This window comes from Ornithorhynchus anatinus, chromosome 6 (assembly GCF_004115215.2).
Source record: "Ornithorhynchus anatinus isolate Pmale09 chromosome 6, mOrnAna1.pri.v4, whole genome shotgun sequence".
In the NCBI taxonomy this organism is placed as follows: domain Eukaryota; kingdom Metazoa; phylum Chordata; class Mammalia; order Monotremata; family Ornithorhynchidae; genus Ornithorhynchus; species Ornithorhynchus anatinus.
The window spans coordinates 23,243,308-23,264,191 of NC_041733.1; the positions used below are offsets into that span (position 1 = coordinate 23,243,308).

Below are 20,884 nucleotides of genomic sequence, written 5' to 3' on the forward strand. Positions count from 1 at the left end.
AATAACTGACAATTGGCAATAAGACACTATCAGTTCTTTCCCTCCTACTTATTCACTCTCTTTTCCCACTATGCCCAGCTCACACTTTTTTTTTTAAGTGCTTATTATGTGCCAGGCACTGTGCCAAGTCCTAGATGGGTACAGGCTAATCAGGTTGGACAAAATCCAGTTTTCACATGGGGCTCACAGTATGAATCCCCATTTTATAGAAGAGGTAGCAAGGAAGAAGGAGAAGTTGGGTGTTTCACCACTTGTCTTAGAGTCCAGGTCTTTCTGACTCCCAGACCCTTGTTCTAGCCACCAAACCATGCTACACTCTTCAATCCTCTCAAAGCCAACCTTTTCACTGTACCTTGTTTTCATTTCTTCTGCTACCGACTTCTCACTCACACCTTCTCCCTACAGATTTGACAGATTACTGGTCTCCCCATCTTCAAAGCCCTTCTGAAATCATATCTCCTCCAGGAGGTTTTCCCTGTTTAATTTATAATCTTTCCATTTATACCCCCTAAATGCCATGGCATGTCTTCTGAACCACCTAAGCACTTAAGTACACACAACCCTCCATAATATTTATATATGGGACACATATTCCATTACTTCCACTCATCTGTAATATATTTTAGTGTTTGTCTCCCCTGCTAGACTGTAAAATCCTTGTGGGTAGGGATCATGTCTACTAATCCTTTCACACTCTCCCAAGAGTTTAGTATAGTCGTCTGCTCATAGTAGGTGCTCAATAAACCCTATTAAAGCTCTTCATTTTCAGTTTAAACTGATTTTTACTGAAAATGAATCATCAAAACCTTTGAGAGCCTATTCTGTGAAGAGCAGGATTTTTATAAATTAACTTTTCCCAATTTTCTCCAAATTTTATTGATAAAAATGTAATAAAATGGAATTTATTATATTAAACTCTCTGATAACACAACCAAACCTGTAAGCTCCTCCTCTAGACTGTAAAAACCTTGTGTGCAGGGATTGTGCCTATCAACTCTTTATACTGTTCTCTCCCAAGTGTTTAGTACAGTGCTCTGCATATGCAGTAAACGTTCAATAAATATGACTATTTTAGCAGTCCAAATAGTTCATATAACAAAGTAGGGAAGGCAATGTCTGCCTCCAGTTAATGACCTAGGATAAGGAACGCAGGGGTGAGGAAAGACGGTCATGCCTGGGCAACTGCAGGCTTGAGAATCGGGAAAGGGAGGATGAAGAGAAGGTGAAGGTTTTTTATTTTTTAAAAAACACCTAATCCCTTACAATCCTTGAATACAACAAAATTCTGATTTTTACCCAGAAATATTACCCATTTTTGCCATTGATTCCCACCCATTTTTACTTTAGTAATAAATCAAAATAAATTCCACAAAAAGTTAACAAACTAAAAATGAAAAACAAAACACCCTACAGATATTGCAGTTAGAATTAATATCCAAACAACAAAACATATCCTTACAAAAATTAACTAATTTGCCTAGAAAATGAGGATTCTTATTTTTTGGCTTCTTTTTTTATTGAGTAGAGAGATGGTATATCATAGATTGCTGTTGGGTTTTGTTGTGTTTTTTTTAACAATCCAGGTAATATGGAGTTTCTAATAAGAGTGATAGTAGGAAACACAATAACATTAGACCTATATAGAACCATTTATTCATTGGTTTCAAAATTTTTCAAAATAGTTTAAAAACAAAGTGACCCAATGCTCACGTAAATACTGTCTTGAAACATTCCACAAATAGGTAAACTGAGGCACAAGGCATTTAAATGAATTAGGCAGCATCTCCCCACCCCACCACCCCTGTTGGATACTGAATTCTTTGTAGTCTTTCATTCTGTTTATCTGGATTTATACTGGAGTCAGTTTTCTTGTAATTAACATCAAATGATTAAATAAAGGGACATCAGACTAGGAAGCAGGTGTACTTTCTACACCTGTGAATGTGAGGTCACAAGAAACAACAGGGAGAACAACCCATGAACATGTTATAGTAGGAAGGTAGGGTAATTACAACTTTACTGTTCAGATATAAAATCATTTAACTTCTTAAAATTCACAATTAATTTGGACAATTTTAAACCTGCTTTCTTATGTACTTTGAGGTCGCTTTTCTCTGATCAATTTCAATTATTCAATTCCAGTGTTCCGTAGTGTTGCTGCACTACTTCAAAGCTTTCATTTAAAGGGGAACAATAAATTTGAACAATCTTGAGGTCTAAAAATAATTGTATTGTTCATTTACTATTGTATCTCCCCCCAACCAAACACACACATTGAGTTTCCTGTTTAATTATTCCTGTTCTGAAGTATGGGGTTGCTGTCATTACTCACGCAGAAAGAGTCTCTTATAAACTTATAGCCCAATTTACAAGAAATACATTTAGGAGACTGGGGGGGCGAGGGGGAAGATGTTAAAAAAGGCCCCAGACAGCCTCTTGATGATTCAGTCGAAGATGAAGGAAGAGATGCAAGTGGAGCCAACAATTATAGCTTACTTAGTTGGGATTCCACAACTTGCCTACACACAAAGCACAAAGCCGAACCCTGTGAACTGGCTCTTCTCGGTTGGAAACCAAATTGTGCCAAGTCAGCAACTGTCTCCATGATCAAAGCCTCGGAATAATACGCCATTTGCTTGGGCGGGCCTGCTGTTGTGTAGAAGCTGGGCTAAAAATCCCAACGCACCTTTATAGAAAGACACACAAAAAAATCCCTTGTGGGGAGGCTACTGCACGGCAAGACTTCCGAGGCAAGTTTTATTTTTAGAACATTATCACAACACGCAGATTTTGACACCCTGCAAGAGGTTCCTTGCTCTTGGACTGGCATCCCTGCCCTTGGATTTACACCCTTTATTCACCCCTCCCTCAGCCCACAGTAATTATGTATACATCCTTAATTTATTGATATATAGCTATGTCTGTGTCCTCTTCTAATAGTAAAAATAATTAATAATTATGGTATTTGTTAAGTGCTTACTATGTGCCGAGAACTGTTCTAAGTGCTGGGGTAGATATAAGGTAATGAGGTTGACCCACATGAGACTCACAGTTTTAATCCCCATTTTACAGATGAGGTAACTGAGACACAGAGAATTTAAGTGGCTTGCCCTAGGTCATACAGCTGACAAGTGGCAGAGCCAGGATTGGAACCCACGTCCTCTGACTTCCCAAGCTCGTGCTCTTTCCACTGAGCCACACTGCTTCTCCTCTCTAGACTGTAAGCTCAGTGTGTGTAGGGTACATGTTACCAATTTTATTATATTGTACTCTCCCAAGCACCTAGTACAGTGCTCATATGGAGTTTGAGTGTACAGGGTAGGCACTCAAAACATGACTGATTAACTGATTGGTTCCTCTCTTTCTAAACTCAAAGATATGGAACCAAACTCATTCCTGAGGCATGCTTTAGGAGAGTTTGAAATCTCCTCCCTCATGACATCACTTTCCCATCTGACACCCTCCCAAAGTGATGCATTTAGGAGATGTTCTAAGCCCTCCTTTCCTCTTCTCCCACTTCCTTTTGCATAACCGACTTGCTACCTTTGTTCTCCCCACTTCCCAGCCCCACATCTCTTATGTACATATCTGTCATTTATTTATATTAATGTTCGTCTCCTCCCCTGCCCAAAACACACACTAAAAGCTCCTTGCGGGTAGGGAATGTATCGCTTATTGTTGTATTTTACTCTCCCAAGCTCTCAGTACAGTGCTCTGCACATGGTAAAGCACTCAAAAATACACCTGGATAAATGAATGTTCCAGGAAGCTCAAAATCTGAGGGCCATCTTGGAGTACTGACATAGCAAACACTTTTTCTTCTAAAAAATGGCCCTGCAAAATCCCAGGTAGACACACCCTCTGTCTCACTTGCTAAGCATCTAAGCAGCAAGCAAAGTTAACAAAAGGCTTCAGAGTGGGAATTTGATATTAGTAAATGTCAATTCACACCTGTTAACTATCCTGAATAGACTTGCTGGCTGCCCAAAGCATTCCATTCAAATCGTGTGGGTGTGGCATTTATCCATTGTTCAGATACTGGATTGCATTGAATTTATTCTCTAGCCACCGTCCCAATTAGGCTGACAGGCCCTTTATCAGGGGTCTCATTAGAAGTGAATTCTATTTAACTTTGCAAAACGAATGTACTAGTCTCGTGATTCATGAGCAAACTAAATTGCTTTGGTTCATGTTTTGCAGCAGGATGGAGCTTTAAAGTCCAATCCAAATGCTACCAATGATGGATCGCTTGATAGCACCACAACAGACACCATTCCCTGCGATTAGGGCTGAAGCTACGCCATAACTGGACCAAGTGAACTGTATTTTGTCTTTTATACACTGAATGATAACTTCTTCTCCCTGAATTGCAGTAGGAAATGTAAGAGTATTAGCTGCTCCAGGAGCAGACCTCAATTTAAAAACCAACACTTCACAACTGGCCCAGATCATTCAATAAGCACTTCCAAAATCCAACTGCATTATTAAAACTAGGTCAGGCTGCAATTTTGCCTCTAAAGAGCCAAAGGTTCCAGTCTTCCTTTGACCTCCACAGTGAAAGCTAACAACAAGGTCAGGGAATGTGTCTATTTATTGTTATACTGTACTCTCCAAGTGCTTAGTGCAGTGCTTTGCACAAGTAAGCGCTCAATAAATATGATTAAGTGAAGTTGGTAATATTTTTTGCCTACCTTGTTCAATTTACATGTTGCTGCTGCTATTGATGCCTGTTAACTTCTTTTGACGTCTGTCTCCTCCCTTCTACACTGTGAGCCCATTGTTGGGTAGGGACTGTCTCTATTTGTTGCTGAATTGTACTTTCCAAGTGCTTAGTACAATGCTCTGCACTCAGTAAGCCCTCAATAAATAAGACCGAATGAATGAATATAATGGGGTAGATAAGTTAGTTTTCAATTTTTTTTAAATGGTATTTGTTAAGCACTTACTATGTGCAAAGCACTATATTAAGCACTGGGGTCGATGCAAGCTAACTGGGTTGGACACAGTGCCTGTCCCACTTAAGGCTCACAGTCTTAATTCCCATTTTACAGATGAGTTAACTAAGGCGCAGTTACTGCATTTACTATGGTCTCATACCTTCAGATTAAGCATAGATTACTCTTTCCTGAGACCATTTTGCTAGAACAACTGAAATTATTCCAACAGAAGGAAGAAATGAATTGTATGGTGTCCCAGAGGGCAGAGAGAATCCGACAAAAAGATTCTGTGGATGAGGGGCAATAGCAATGGGCTGCAGGTTGTAACCCTAATCCTCTGCTTGGACTTTTTTCAATGACTCTCAACATCTGTAAATGAGAATCAGTGATGCTAACCCATGTAAGAGATGGGCTGGAATAAACTGCAAAATGGGCTCTGCTTATTGGTCATACATAATGTCCTGTCCATCGGTTTTACAAATGGGCACAATAAGGGATAACAATGATAATAATAATAATATTAATAATAATAGTGGTACTGTGTGCCAGGCACTGTACTAAGCGCTGGTATAGATACAAGATAACTGTGTCAGAGACAGTCCCTGCCCCACATAGGACTCACAGTCTTAATCCCCATTTTACAGATGAGGTAATTGAAGCATAGAGGAATTAAGTGACTTTCCCAAGATCACACAGAGCTAAGTGGATATGGCACTGGCCTAAGAATCATTAGGACCTGAGTTCTTAATCCCAGCTCTACCACATGTTTGCTCTGAGACTTTGGGCAAGTCGATTCACTTCTCCTACCAGTGTGAGCCTCATGTGGAACACGGACTGTTTCGGACCTGATTAACTTGTATCTACCCCAACACTTACGACAGTACTTGATACATAGTAAGTGCTTAACCATAAAAAAAAGTGAAGTAGAAACTGGAGAAGGAAGAGGCAGGGAGGTCTGTGAGAAGGTTGATGGAATAGTTGCCGGGATATGACAAGTGTTTGGACCAGCATGTGATCCAGTAGATCCAAATTAGTCAACTCCAGGAAACACATTCTTGATCAGCAGCGTGGCCTTGTGGAAAGCACAGGCCTGGGCATCAGAGGACCTGGATTCTAAGCCCAGCTTCACTACTTAATAATAGATAATAATAACTGTGGTACTTAAGCGCTTAATATGTGCCACGTACTGTACTAAACGCTGAGGTAGATTCAAGCAAATTGGACTGGACACAGTCCCTGTCCCACATGGGGTTCACAGTCTCAATCCCCATTTTACAGATGAGGTAACTGAGGCACAGTTACCTCAGTAAATTACAGTAAATTCACAGTAAAGTGAATTGTCCAGTATCACACAGCAGACAAGTGGCAGAGCTGGGATTAGAACCCATGACCTTCTGAATTCTAGGCCCATGCTCTATCCACTATGCCATGTGGAGTGAAAGAATGTCTTCCCGTTACTTGAAGATGGGGGGGCTATAACACATATCCCTATGCCCCCAATATGCACAGGTCCTGACAAAGCACCAACTGGAGGTGAGCTCAGGATCAGGACAGTTCTCGGATACAGTGGCAGATGCTATGTGCTTCTCTGATGGTCCCCGTGATTATTTCCTCGAGATATGTAATGCACTACACTGGGGGTGGCCAAGGAAGCTGTCAGTGATTCTCGAGTCTACCCAGACACAGATCTATTTTGAGAAAACAAATACATGAGGGAAATAGAGAAAGCTTCTCTCCCTGTCACCAGCTCCCAAACATACATTGTTGCTCCAACAGGAATTAAAACAAGAAATCTGGGTCCACATACATTCTATCAATTAATCAATTGTATTTTTAGAGAGCTTACTGCATGCAGAGCACTGTACTAAGTGCTTGGGAGACTACAATATAGCAGACTTGAAAGACACAGTCCCTGCCCACAAGTTTAGAGAAGTTAGAGAAGCAGCGTGGCTCAGTGGAAAGAGCACGGGCTTTGGAGTCAGGGCTCATGAGTTCGAATCCCAGCTCTGCCACTTGTCGGCTGTGTGACTGTGGGCAAGTCACTTAACTTCTCTGTGCCTCAGTTCCCTCATCTGTAAAATGGGGATTAAGACTGTGAGCCCCACGTGGGACAACCTGATTCCCCTGTGTCTACCCCAGCGCTTAGAACAGTGCTCGGCACATAGTAAGCGCTTAACAAATACCAACATTATTATTATTATTATTAAGTTTACAGTCCAGAGGGGGAGACAAGCATTACTATAGAAGCAGCATAGCCTAGTGGATAGAGCATGGGCCTGGGAGTCAGACGGTCATGGGTTCTAATCCCGGCTCTGCCACTTCTCTGCTGCGTGACCTTGGGCATGTCACTTCACTTCTCTGTGCCTCAGTTCCCTCATCTGTAAAATGGGGACTAAGACAGTGAGCCCCATGTGGAACAGGGACTGTGTTCAATCCAATTATCTTGTAACTACCCCAGCGCTTAGAACAGTGCCTGGGCACATAGTAAGTGCTTAACAAATACCATCTTTATTATTATTATTGTAATCAAATAAATTATGAATCAATACATAAGTGCTGTGGATCAAATGCTAAACCATAAAGCACTTGATCTAAGAACAGGAATTTGCTTCCTTTGCTCTGGGTGAAATTTCTGTTACCTGTTTGAAGTGAGTGCCTAATTAACTAATTACCCTCACCAGGCTAACCCCAAGAAGATGGGGCCCTTCCCCAATACTCTGGGGGCAGCAGTCCATCGATAATGGGGTATCACTGAATCCTCAAAGGATTCTAGAAACTAATGCCTTTTTCACTCAGTAAAACTCGGTTCTCTTGTATGTACATTTGCTTGACACAGCCTTTTCTTGGAACACCAGCCCCCACTCCCAACCAGCCAAAGGCACCAGCTGCCCTAGAAAAGGGAAGAGTTTATTAAATTTAGTTTTGGTCCCTAGCCTTATTTCCTTCATGCCCTGGGTATGTGCTAAACGCACGAGGTGACTGTGTGTATGTCGGGGCACTTAGGTACAGATTAAGCTTTCCTGAGACCAATTGGCTAGAACAACTTTTTTTCCTGGGTGGGGGAGTGCTATTTGTTGAATGCTTATAGTATGCCAGGCACTGTATGAAGTGCTGGGGAAGATAGAAGTTAATCAGGTTGGACACAGTCCATGTCCCACATGGGGCTCCACAGTCTTAATTTCCATTTTACAGACTAATATAACCGAGGCACAGAGAAGTTAAGTGACTTGCCCAAGGTCATCCAGCAGACAAGTGACAGAGCTGGGATTAGAACCCAGGTACTTCTGATTCCCAGGCCCATGCTCTATCCACTAGGCCCTGCTGCTTCACATGGGGGTAATATTTCTGATGAACCAGTAGTAAAGAATACCAAATTTACTGACAGTTTCATGCAGGCTGTGAGTTTTGGGGGAGAGGGTTTCAGTTAAAAGTTTCAGTGGGCCAGAAGTTTTTCTAAGTTTCTCTTTAAGCATTAATTAAATAGGATTAATAGGGATTCATATAAATGAAGAATAGCCTGCATCCAAATGATCTACTTTTCCCTAAGACAGGGCTTACTGGGAGTAAACCGCCTCCAATTCTCACCATACTAAGTCTTCCGGCATTCATTTAGTTTGTTATGTAGACTAATGAAATGGATACCAAAGACAGATTACACAACCTTTTTCAAATTTATCTTGCCATCAGTGTAAAAGAAGTAGGGCAGCTGGGATTAGAATGAGACACCACATAGCTAAATTTGAGACATGGAAGAACTGTGGCAAAAAGGGGTCAGTTCTAATTTCTCCCTAGGAGAGAACAAAACAGAGGCATAAAGATGTGGCAAAATAGCTCTCTGAAGTCCTCTTAAGTTAACTTTGGAAACAGCACATCCATGGAGAGTGGGTGAACTACCTTCCTCACACATATATGGAATGATACAACAGTATTAATTTTGTATGTTTGTCTCCTCCACTACAAAGTAGAGAATATATCTCCTCAATCAATCAATCATCAATCAGTGACATTTATTGAGCACTTACTGCATTCAGAGCACTGTACTAAATGCTTGGAAGAGTACAACAGGGTTGCTAGGCACAATCCCTACCCTCGAGGAGCTTAAAGTCTAATGGGTGTCTGCTACATTTTTCCAAACAGTACAGTTTGTGGCACTCAGCAGGCATTCACATTTACCCAAGTAGAATTTCAGGGGTAGGGATCTTCCACCTTAGTATGGGGCAAGGTAAATGGCAATCAGAACACAACGGCCTCTTTTTATGGTATTTGTTACGCACTTACTATGGGTAAAGCACTGTTCTAAGTCCTGGATTAGATACAAGCTAATCAGGTTGGACCTAGTGTCCACAGTTTAAATTCCCATTTTACAGATGAGGAAACTAAGGCACAAAGAAGTTAAGTAACTTGCTCAAAGACACACAGCAGACAAGTGGCAAAGCAGGATTAGAACCAATTCCTCTGACTACAAGGCACATGCTCTTTCCAGTAGGCCTCAAGAGTCTTTGATTTTCAGCTAACAAAGTTCACCTGTGAATTGGGATAGTTTACAAAAGCAGGGCAAGTGTTTTCCAAGCACTTTAAGCACATGAACATCTTAACATACACAAGGATAATACTCCACTCTGAGAACAGTAAGTCTGCCACAGAGGCATGTTAGTAAAGGATATTTGATGAGGTTGGGAAAATTGGCACTGGATGATGGAAAGGGAATTGAGCCTAAAGTTACTTTTTGTAAAGGGTCCTTTTGAAAAGTCCATGATGGGTCAGATATTTTCTGAGTGGCCTACTCCTTACCAAGCTCTATCTTGAATACTCACAAGCCCTCTGGGCCCCAACCATTAGGGGAGTCAACAGCTCTCCCTCCCCCACTTTGCTCCTCAAGTTCATTTCCTTTGCTGTGATGTTTCATGGAAAGCAGTAGGGAATGGGGAAATATGGAAGGGAGCAAGGGCAGCAGCAGGCTGAGTGGCAGGGATGCTGCTAATTATTCTGGCTTGTGGTCTCTCACAAGGCCAAAGTACAATTTTCTCCTTCAAAGAAAAGCATCAGAAGTTTTCCATGTTTTCTGGAATAATGAAAATCAGAAGCATCAAGTCTTACAGGCCATTACATATGAATTTACAATTGAGTTGCATCTCTATGAAAAGACACCAATGACATTCCTCCTAGGGGTAAATTAAGATGATGAGTAACTTACAATTGGCTGTAGCTGAGCGCCAGGTAGCATGAACTGCATTTGCTGTGCAAACATGGCAGCTGCTGTCTTTTGCTGGATCAGGTTGTTGCGTCCATTTATTTCGAGTTGTGTTTTTAAGTGTGGAGGAGGGTGAAGGTATTTGCAGTTCTCTCTAGTGCAACGGCCCTAAAAATAAAAGCACATACTACTTTAGTTATTTGCCATCAAATACACCAGAAAGTCAATACAAATATTCAATTTACATTATCTTATTAATATACATTAAGATATTTCATATCCATATATTAAAACGTAAACAAAAAAAGGTAGTCACAGTGTGAATAAGTTCAAAGTTTCTGAAAGGACATAATAGAAAATTTTATTTTGATTCAGTATCAGCTTTGATTCACCCATAATTCATTCATTCATTCATTCAATCGTATTTATTGAGTGCTTACTGTGGGCAGAATAGTGAACTAAGTAAGCCCTTGGGAAAGCAAAGAACAATATAAGAGGGATGTGTGAGTTCAAGGCCCTAAGACTCGATGGAGCCGAAGGGGAGGAAACAGAAATTATCAAAGAGTCTAGGACTACTTCCAATCTAAATTAATTATATGAAATAATTTTGAAATAAGCCATAACAACCTATCACCAGTAAATGTTTTTACGGACTGACACAATTAATACATGAATGCCCATGAATTGAAGCCCACGATACTGCTCTCTCCACTGAACTCAACACTCACCCCTGTGTTCCTCCATCAGTCTCATACCACTAACCCACAGCCTTGGATCAACTCCACAACAGGCTTCCTTCACTTCTGTGCTTAAGCTGTGGAACACTCCTGGTGGAAATCCAGATATCAGGCTAATTTCATCCATCTCAAATTAATTCTAACCTGCTTTAACTCTGCACTCTCTGCCCAGCAACATTATTTCTCCATTCTTATTTACTCCCATGTCCACTGCCTGCACCAGCTGTTTCAGATGTTTAATTCCTTCCACAAACTCCCTCTCCCCACCTCTTGCCCCAGTGACCTCACCATACTTTACTGATTAAAATGAAACCATCAAGTGTGATCCCCCTGAAATTTTCCCTGCTCCTCTCCAGGCCCTTCCTCCTCCTACCCCTCTTTAACTCTCCCACATATCAAGTGGAAATCTCCCATCTCCTCTCAAAAGCTACCCCCACATCTGCTTCTCCATCCCCGTCCCTTTGCACTTTATTAAAACACTTGCCCCATCTTCTTTTTTCCCTCCCTGACCACCATCTTCAGCCATTAACCTTGCAAAAGCTTCTTCCTCACTGCTTTTAACATGGTCATGGATCCCTTATCCTAAAAAAAAACCCTCCCTTGATCTCACAGATCCCTCGTTATCATCCCAACTCACGCCTACCATTCCTTTCCAAACTCCTTTAGTGAACTGTCTACACCCACTGTCTCCATCTCCCTCTCCTCTAGTTCTCTCTCTGACCCACTCTGATATGCCTTCCGTCCCCGTCACTCCATAGAAACTACCCTAAGGTCAACAACGAGCTCTACTCCATCCTCATCCTCCTTGATCTCTCAACTACCTCTGAAACTGTGGACCATCCCTTTCTCCTGGAAACATTACCCAAATTTGCCTTCACTGACATTGTCCTCTCTAGGTTCCCCTCCTACCACTCTGGCTGCTCATTCTCAGTGTTTTTCACAAACTCTTCCTCTGCCGCCCCAGTTTTTAATTGTGTAAGTCCCTCAAGACTCAGTTCTGGGTTCCCTTCTATTCTCCATCTACACCTACTTCCTTGGAAACTCATTCACTCCCATTGCTTCAACTACCATCTGTCTCAGATGATTACCATATCTATCTCTTCATCTCTGATCTCTCTCCTTCTCTGCAGTCTTGCATTTCCTCCTGGCTTCAGGATATATCTACTTGGATGTTCCATGAGCACCTCAAACTTAACATATCCTAAACAAAACCAATTTTCCCACCCAAACGCTACTGTCCCCCTGACTTTCCCATCACTGCATACAGCACCACAAACTTCCCTATCTCATAAGTCTTGGCATTATTCTCAACTCATAAATCTGTTACCAAATACTGTCAGTTCTACCTTTACAACACTCCTAAAATCCACCCTTTACACTCCATCCAAACTGCTACTGTGCTGATCCAAGCACTTATCATATCCCGCCTAGACTATTAGCCTCCTATCTCTCCTCACTCCATACTTCACTCTGTTGCCAGATCATTTTTCTAAAAAAATTTCAGTCTATGTCTCTCCTCAAGAACCTCTACTGGTTGCCCATCCACCTCTGCATCCATCGGAAACTCCTTATCATTGGCTTTAAAGAACTCAGTAAGCTTGCCCTCCTATTTTACCTCATTGACTTCCTACAACCCAGCCCACTCACTTCGCTCTTCTAATGCCAACCTACTGTACTGTACCTCGATCTCATATGTCTCACCACCGACCCCTTGCCCATGCTCTTCTTCTGACTTGGAACTCTGCCACACGCGCCCCCCCCCCCCCACAAATTAACGAGATACCACCACCTTCCTCACATTCAGAGCCTTATTAAAATTATATCTCCTTCAAAAGGCCTTCCCCAACTAAACTCGTTTCCCTACTCTCCCTCCCTTCCGCATTGCCCTTTAAACACTTGATATTCACCCCATCCTTAATCCCACAGCACTTATGTTCACATCCATAAATTATTTTAATGTCTGTCTCTCCCTCTAAATTGTAAGCTCCTCGTGGGCAGAAAACAAGTCTACCAACTTTGTTACATTGTATTCTCCCAAGTGCTTATTACAGTGCTCTGCAAACAGTAAGTACTCAATAAATACCATTAATTGACTGAACCTTATTTCTATTATTTTCTCTTTACACCTTATAATTGGAAGTTACTGAAGTACCCCAGAGAATGCTTATTTTCTCATGTCAAAAAGACATTCAATAATAATGAAACAGCATCACCAGAAAAGGCACCTGAAACAAAAGATTTAGCTTTGCAATCAGGTAAGACCATGAAATACTATGTAATTCTGGTTGCTGCACTTCAGGAAGGACATAAAGGAGCCCGAGAAAGTTAGGAGTTGAAATAGCTTCCTTCTGAGGAGACACTAAAGGATTAGGAATTTTCAGTCTGGAAGCATGACTGAGGTTTACTTCTTGAAAAATGTGACAGGGTGACCACAGAATTGCTTACGAAATCCCACAACACCAGGCCAGAACACCTTGAAGAAGGCTGTCTCAAAACAAACAGAAGGAAGTATTTCTTCATACAACAGGTAGTGAAAATACGGAATTTGTTACTATAGGAAGATATGCTGGCTGAAGATTTCAGTTAGTACAATAGAGGTCTGGATATATTTACGAACAAGAGGACCATAAAAGGTTTCTAAAGACATGAAAGATTCTAGCTATTACAATCTGTTGGGATAGCAGAAGGAAAGTTAAGGATGTAGAGGTTACGGATATTAGCTGGAACAACCCTCTTAGGATACATGCCAACGGGGATAAACTATTGCACTGTTCTTTCAAGAATTCTGATGGCACAGTCGGAGAAAAAACCCTGGACAGACTGGCTGCCAATGTGACCCAGTAATGGCATTTCTTATGTTCTTAGTTTCATTATCCCTGATACAACTAAGGAGGACCATTAGTTTTGATTCTAAAGAGGCTTTACCCAAATGTCACATTTGTAAGTCTGTCACACAGCTGACTGAATGAATCAGGGTGGCTCTCCTTATGTACACCTCAGAAGCCGGTCCCATCCAGCTCAGACAAGGAAGTATGGCAATAGACAATCATGGTCCCCCATGACCCTTAATAGGTCCATCTTGAATTTAAGTCATGCAGAGTGCAGAAGACCCCCAGGGAGTTGGGACTGTTCTCGGTCCACATTATCTCACTAAGATGTCCAGGCTGAGGTTAATAAGAATAATGATGATGGTATCTGTTAAGTGCTTACTCTATTCCAAGTACTGTTCTAAACCCTGGGGTAGATGCAAGGTAATCAGATTGTTCCACGTGGGGCTCACAGTCTTAATCCCCATTTACCAGATGAGGTAACTGAGGCACAGAGAAGTTACATGACTTGCCCAAAGTTACACAGCTGATAAGTGGCAGAGCCAGGATTAGAACCCACGACCTCTGACTCCCAAGCCCATGCTTTTTCCACTAAGCCTCACTGCTTCTATGAGGTAGGTTAGGTAGAGAAGACAGCAGATTATTATTATTATTGTATTTGTTAAACACTTACTATGTGCCAGGCACTGCACTAAATGCTGCGGTAGACACAAGCAGGTTGGGTTGGGCACAGTCCCTGACCCACGTGGGGCTCACAGTCTCAATTCTCATTTTACAGATGAGGTAACTGAGCCCCAGAGAAGTGAAGTGACTTGCCCAAGGTCACACATCAAACAAGTAGTGGAACCGGGATTAGAAACCATAACCTTTTGAATCCCAGGCCTGCACTCTATCCACGATGCCATGTTGCTTCTCATGTTTCTATGTGGTACTTTCATTACCAAAGCAACTTATATTCACTAGTTATTTACTTCTCCCAACACCCATGTGAGGTAGGATTCAGGTATTATTATCCCCAATTTACATCTGAGGAAACTGAGGCATGGGGAAGTTAGTGGCTTACCCAAAGCCACACAGGGAATGGGCTTCAGACCTGGGACTCAAACCCCAGACCTCCGGCTTTCAGGTCCACAGCTTTTCCATCGCGCCTTGAGATTCTGGTCTGGCTGCTGCCTCTTCTGAGTGCCTCCACAGGAGTGCACACCAACATATTTGATTTTTTTTAAATGGAATTTGTTAAGCGCTATGTGCCAGGCACTATAGTACACATTGTAGTAGATGCAAGCTAATCAGGTTGGACACAGTTCCTGTCCCACACAGGGCTCACAATCTTAATTCTCATTTTACAGATGAGGGAACTGAGGCATAGAGAAGTTAAGTGACTTGCCCCAGGTCACACAGCAGACAGGTGGTGGAGCTGAGATTAGAAGCCAGGTCCTTCTGACTTCCAGGCCTGTGCTCTTTCCACTGTACCACACTGCTTCTCTGGATGTTGAGGATGTTGCATGTGAATCCTCCACTGTAAACTCATCGTGGACAGGCAATGTGTCTACTTATTGTTACACTGCACTCTCCCAAGCTCTTAGTATAGTGTTCTGCACACAGTAAGTGCACAATAAATACTATTGATTAAATGAATGAATGAATGAACATGAAATGAGACACCACTTTAGCCAGGCTAAAATTTAGCTGGAGGAGAGAATCCAGAAGGACAGAGCACTAGGAGACTGCTTTTCCCTCTATTCCAAGCACTAGGAAACTGCTTTTCCCTTTTTCTCTAGGCATTAGTTCCTGCTGGGGGTTGAGGAGGTTCTAGGAAGGTTCTAGGCCTAGGCCTAGAAAGGTTCTTAAGTTGAATGAATCCTTGTGGGGAGCTCCAACAGTAAAGCGCTCCAGAGAAGGAATGAGGAAATGCTAGATGCTATGAATGGCAATTTCCATGAGACAGAAGATCCTGCCATAGCCTGCTTGCAACCAGACAACCACTACCACAAAATCAGTAATTGGGGAAGTTGACAGGTGATTAATTCCAATGTCTAGCTGGAGAGCCAGTTTCCCTGAGACAAGAGTGGAAAGTCAGGTGTTTCAGAGTCTTCTGGGTCATTAGGAAATAGCAGGGTCCCTCTGGGCTCCTCCAAAGGGAGAGGGGAAAAAAACCCTTATTGCTGGAGGTCTTTCTGCAAGGCAGGTTTCTCAAGTTCTAAATATATTCAGAAATAAAACAAACTCTTCATTGTCCAATTATATTTACTAGGGGTCCTTGTATGTCTTGGTGCTAACTGTGTGGATTTGTACTTGGGGAAGCAACCTGAGAAGCTTCCCTCTCTCTGTACCTCCCAACTCCACTGCCCCTAAAAACTGGTCATGATCAGAACTGACAGCCTGAAACACTCAAATGCCAACTGAAGAGTCTTCCCATAGCAGCTGTCCAGGTAGCTTTCAAAGTAATCCTTCACTGCAACTTGTTATTAAGTTTTGGTGAAAACTATGACAAAATGTCACTAAATATCAAAACACCTCCTTCACTGCTTCTCATAGTTCAACATACAATCCAAAACCAGCTGTCTCTCTACTGTTATTCTGCATACCCAATCCACCCACCACCCCCTTAGACTGTAAGCTCCTTGTAAGCAGAAAACATGTCTACCAATTATTTTATATTGTATTCTCCCAAGCACTTAGTACAGTGCTCTACACAGAAGTGCTCAATAAAAACGATTGATTGATATGGATAAAGCTGAATGTTTCAGATATCAAGAAGCTGAGAAGCCAAGAGGAATTTTTAAATTGTGTGGGACTGAAGAGTCAGGATTTTCTGACAAAGGTTTCTTCGGTGGTTTTTGGGTAATTCACATCCAACCTTTCGATGAAACTGAAATGACTCACCAAGTCATTAAGAGAATGTGACACGAGACTTATATTTTCCCAAGGATTCTTGCCAAGTTGACGTTTTCCCAAGTAATAGCAGCAGAGACTAATACATAGAGAATAGAAAGTGGGGTACAGTCTCCCACAGATACACACTTATATAAAGTGGGCTCCACCCCAGGATCTCTGGAAATACATAAAACTCCTTTCTGTGCTCTATATTGTAATGCTAAAGATTACTAAGCTATTGTCAAATCTATGTTAAAACAATTCAAAGCATAAACATCATAGATGACAATAAATGAGGCACGATATACGATGAGTCTTTGAAGAAGGCTGCCACGATAGATACTTGATCTGACAACTATGGTATGTACTGTTTTTTAAAATTAGGTGAAGAATTTGGCCAACTTAGGTTGAACAGCACCCTTCTCTTTTTCTTCATCAAGTTCCTGGCCTCTCTCTGTGAAATTCCCATCCCTCCAACGGTACAGAAACAGAATGGACCAGCTCTAATTGAAGGGGCAAGCTGTACCGGCTGTAAATTAGGTGAATAGTTCCACCCACTGTCCTCTCCTTACTCTTCTATTCCCGGTGGTTTTTCTGCCCCTCTCCTCCCCGTGCCCCTTTCTGAATTGAATTTGTGGTAGGGGGAAGTGTTTTTGGTTTATTTTTTTTAAAACCTTTAATTCTATCCTTAATGGCCACCATGACAACCGCAACTTGCTTGCCCCTCCACTTCCTACCCACCAGCCCACAGCCCTACCTCTTCGCTCCGATCCAGAGACAGAGGCCCAGGGGCTGGACAGTGGGGACAGTGGTCTTCTATTCCCAGCCACTCTAACCCATCACAGTTTCCATCTCTGAGTCTGTTGACTAGGGGGGGGAGCCAAGTGGCTAACCAGAGGAAGGGAAGCAGTTTGGTAGGAAGGTGGAGGGGCAGTGGCTGCTGTGGCAGCTTGGCAGAGAGAGTGATGGGTTATTTAGATCAATATTGGGGCAGAACATATGTATTTTGAGGTAATAATAATAATAATTGCATTTGTTAAGCACTTATTATGTGCCAGGCATTCTTCTAAGCACTGGGCTGTATACAAACAAATCGGGTTGGACACAGACCCTGCCCCACATGGGGCTCACAATCTTAATCCCCATTTTACAGATAAGATTACTAAGGCATGGGGGAGTTAAGTGACTTGTCCAAGGTCACACAGCAGACTTGTGGCAGAGCTGGGACTAGAACCCAGATCCTTCTGACTCCCAGTTCAGTGCTCTACCAGGCCACAATCAGCAAACGGTGAAACCTGTGCTTCTAACTTGTATTTATCAGTAACACTTCTACCTTATACTAATACACAAAATTTACTCCCAACCAGGCTGAGTATTATTATTTTCATCTAAGAAATAGGAAAATCAAAGTTAAAGGACTTTTTAGAGGTTCCCCAGCAATTCTTATCAGGCAGAAAAATTGAGAGCTCTTAACTCCCAATATCTATTTTGTCTACTATACGTACTTTGGGATAACAGAGATCGTCAGATTGTCTTCCCGATTCTCAAGAAATGTAAACTGAAAAACTGCAAAGGACCAGAAAATTAGAGTATCATTAACATTTATATAACCCGAAATCTACGATATTTAGTACAGTGCTTGGCAGACAGTAAGTGCTAACAAATACTACAATTATTAGTGTTGATTACCTCTCCACATTCACAGAGATTATGAGAGGAGCAATTTTGGACATCAAAGGGCTCCTTCAGAGCAGCTAACATACCGAAAGAATATGTTTTGGGCTCCTGAACATCCGCTATACAATTAAAACAGTTACAACTGCCAGCTGCCAATCCACTTTGATCCAGTCATTTCAAGGACTTAAGAATCTGGCCTGAAAAGTACATTTTCTTTAAAACTTAATACCATAAACTTAAACCTGGAAACAACAATTTCTATTAAGTCTCAACACTGATGTTTTCTTGAAATAATTCCCCTCTCTTCTTTAAATGGAGTTAGACAATTATCTTAAATGAAAATGTGTAAGTTATTGGCTCCTAATGTGACCACAGGTCATTGGATATATTCACTTTCTTAAAACTTCCTACGTATTTAATGCTGTTTAGGGCTCAATTTTTGTTCAGGTGTTAAAGAAAGATGTGAGAAGCATGAGCGAGCATCCAGCAATCAAGACTTGCTATAACTGTCTCATACATTATGCAGGAAGTTAACAGAGATAATCAAAGAAGCTTTTTAAATCAAATCTAATAATGATAATACCAGCATTTGTTAAGCAATCACTATGTACTAAGTGCTGGAGTAGATATAAGGTTATCAACTGTGAAATCAGCATGGTGAAGTGGATAGGAATCCACTGGGATTTCCCCTCAATAAACTACTCAGCTGATTGGTTTTACTGAAGAAAGGCTAAAAGAGGGGCCCACAGTTGCCTCAACTACAAAGGAATGGGATCTCAAGAGGGGAAAGCCTGTCAATCAGAAGATCGGAGGTTCTAATCCTGGCTCTGCCACTTGTCTGCTGTGTGACCTTGGGCAAATCACTGTGTCTCAGTTTCCTCATCTGTAAAATGGGTTTGGGACTGTAATCCCCACATGGGACAGGACTGTGTCCAACTCAATTTGCTTGCACCCACCCCAGCACTCAGTTTAGTGCCTGGCACATAGTAAGTGCTTAACAAATACCATCAGTATGATTATTACTATTATATCACTGCTTAGCATAGCTGCACAAGATTCACAAAGAAGGGAATCACGCACATAGTTTTCAGAATAGCCTTAATTCTTACATTTTCATAATAATTTTCCCTTCATTTTGAATTGACTGTGCAAAAAAAAGTGTAAAAACTTCTAAATCACAATTAAAATATACATGAAAGCAATTTTAGAAAAATGGTTTAGAGAATGCTCTCCCCATCAAGCTCTGGGATGAATCTGAAGCTTTATTTTCATCTCTTAGATTGGAAAATAGATCACAAAGCACATAGCTGAAGGCCCTTCCCTATAATTCTGCCGAACTCAGAGGGTTCTGGAAGTTCCTTTGGTGCAAACTCCAAATTTTGGCTACTGAGTGCTGTGGAAGAAAAAAATTGGCACTTTTTGTAGCGGCATCTTCACCAAGGGGCTGGAATACGATTGTGTGCTTTGAAATTCCATTAGAATTCACACCACAATTTGAAAAGGATGCATCCAGCACCGGGAGACATTCTAATGACATCAATTCCGAGCAGCGGATCACATTATTTTGCTTTTGAGCTATTTAGCAGGCTGAGTGTAACCTGGGAAATGGATGGAGATGATTTTATGGTGTGACTGTATTTTCTCAAGGGATAAGAAGAGGAGAGCCAGTCCTCACTACTCAGTTGATTAGTTTTACTGAAGAAAGGCTAAAAGAGGGGCCCACTGTTGCCATAACTAGAAAGGAAGAGGATCCCAAGAGGGGAAAGCAATAACAATACGGCAATAAAGGACATTTACATAAATGCTTCTCTTTGCAGAGCAAATTAAAGAGTGTGTATAAGGCTAGCTCTGCTCTAGTTTACATGGCATGCCTCCTGGGGCACCTTGGGAAATCAGCTGGTTTTGAACTGACGGAACCACATCGAGGCCATCAGTGGACCGTACTGAAGCCTAAATATCTGGCACATTAACCCAAATTGATTCAGATAATTTGTTTTCTGTCTTTTACAATACAGTATGAACACTGACCCTTTCTTATACTGCTTGAAGGAAGGCAATTCTTGACTGGACCCAGAATCACCTAATAATCCCCATGGTACTGTGGATAGAGCAGGGTCCTGGGAGTCGGAAGGTAATGGGTTCTAATCTCAGGTCTGCCACTTATCTGATGTGTGACCTTGGGCAAGTCACTTCCCTTCTCTTGGCCTCAGTTCCATCATCTGTAAAATGGGGATTAAGACTGTGAGCCCCACGTGGGACGGGGATTATGTCCAACTAGATTTAGTTTAGTTCTAAGCCCCAGGATTTAGAAGAGTGCCTGGCACATAGTAAGCACTTAACAATACCATAATAATTATTAATATTGCTATTACACTAGGCATACTCCTCAATGGTCAGAATCACTATTTAAAAGACAAAATTTTCTGCAGGATGACAGATGAGGTAATCTATATAGCAGAGAGTAAACCTTGGGCCCCAGGCTGACAGTCAGTCAGGCAAAGAGAAAATTAAACTGAGGACAAGTAAAAACCTTTGCAAAAACCAGAACTAAGAATGATATACCCACTAAATTGGCATTGCACTTGCTTTTTTTATGGTATTTGTTAAGCACTTATGTGCCACGCACTGTTCTAAGTG

General features: G+C 41.6%; 1 protein-coding gene across 10 annotated transcripts in view; it reads right to left on the reverse strand.

Moving 5' to 3' along the window:
* MBNL3 (muscleblind like splicing regulator 3) overlaps window positions 1-20,884 on the reverse strand; it is a 157,683-nt gene that overhangs the window by 42,843 nt on the left and 93,956 nt on the right. For all 10 annotated transcript variants that reach the window (XR_003760470.2, XR_003760469.2, XR_485922.4 and 7 more), the window contains exon 3: window positions 10,132-10,296. Coding sequence is in view for 6 of the 10 variants with exons in the window: in XM_029067323.2 (XP_028923156.1) it covers window positions 10,132-10,296 (165 nt within the window). In the remaining 4 variants the exon portion in view is untranslated. The remainder of the gene's footprint in view (window positions 1-10,131; window positions 10,297-20,884) is intronic.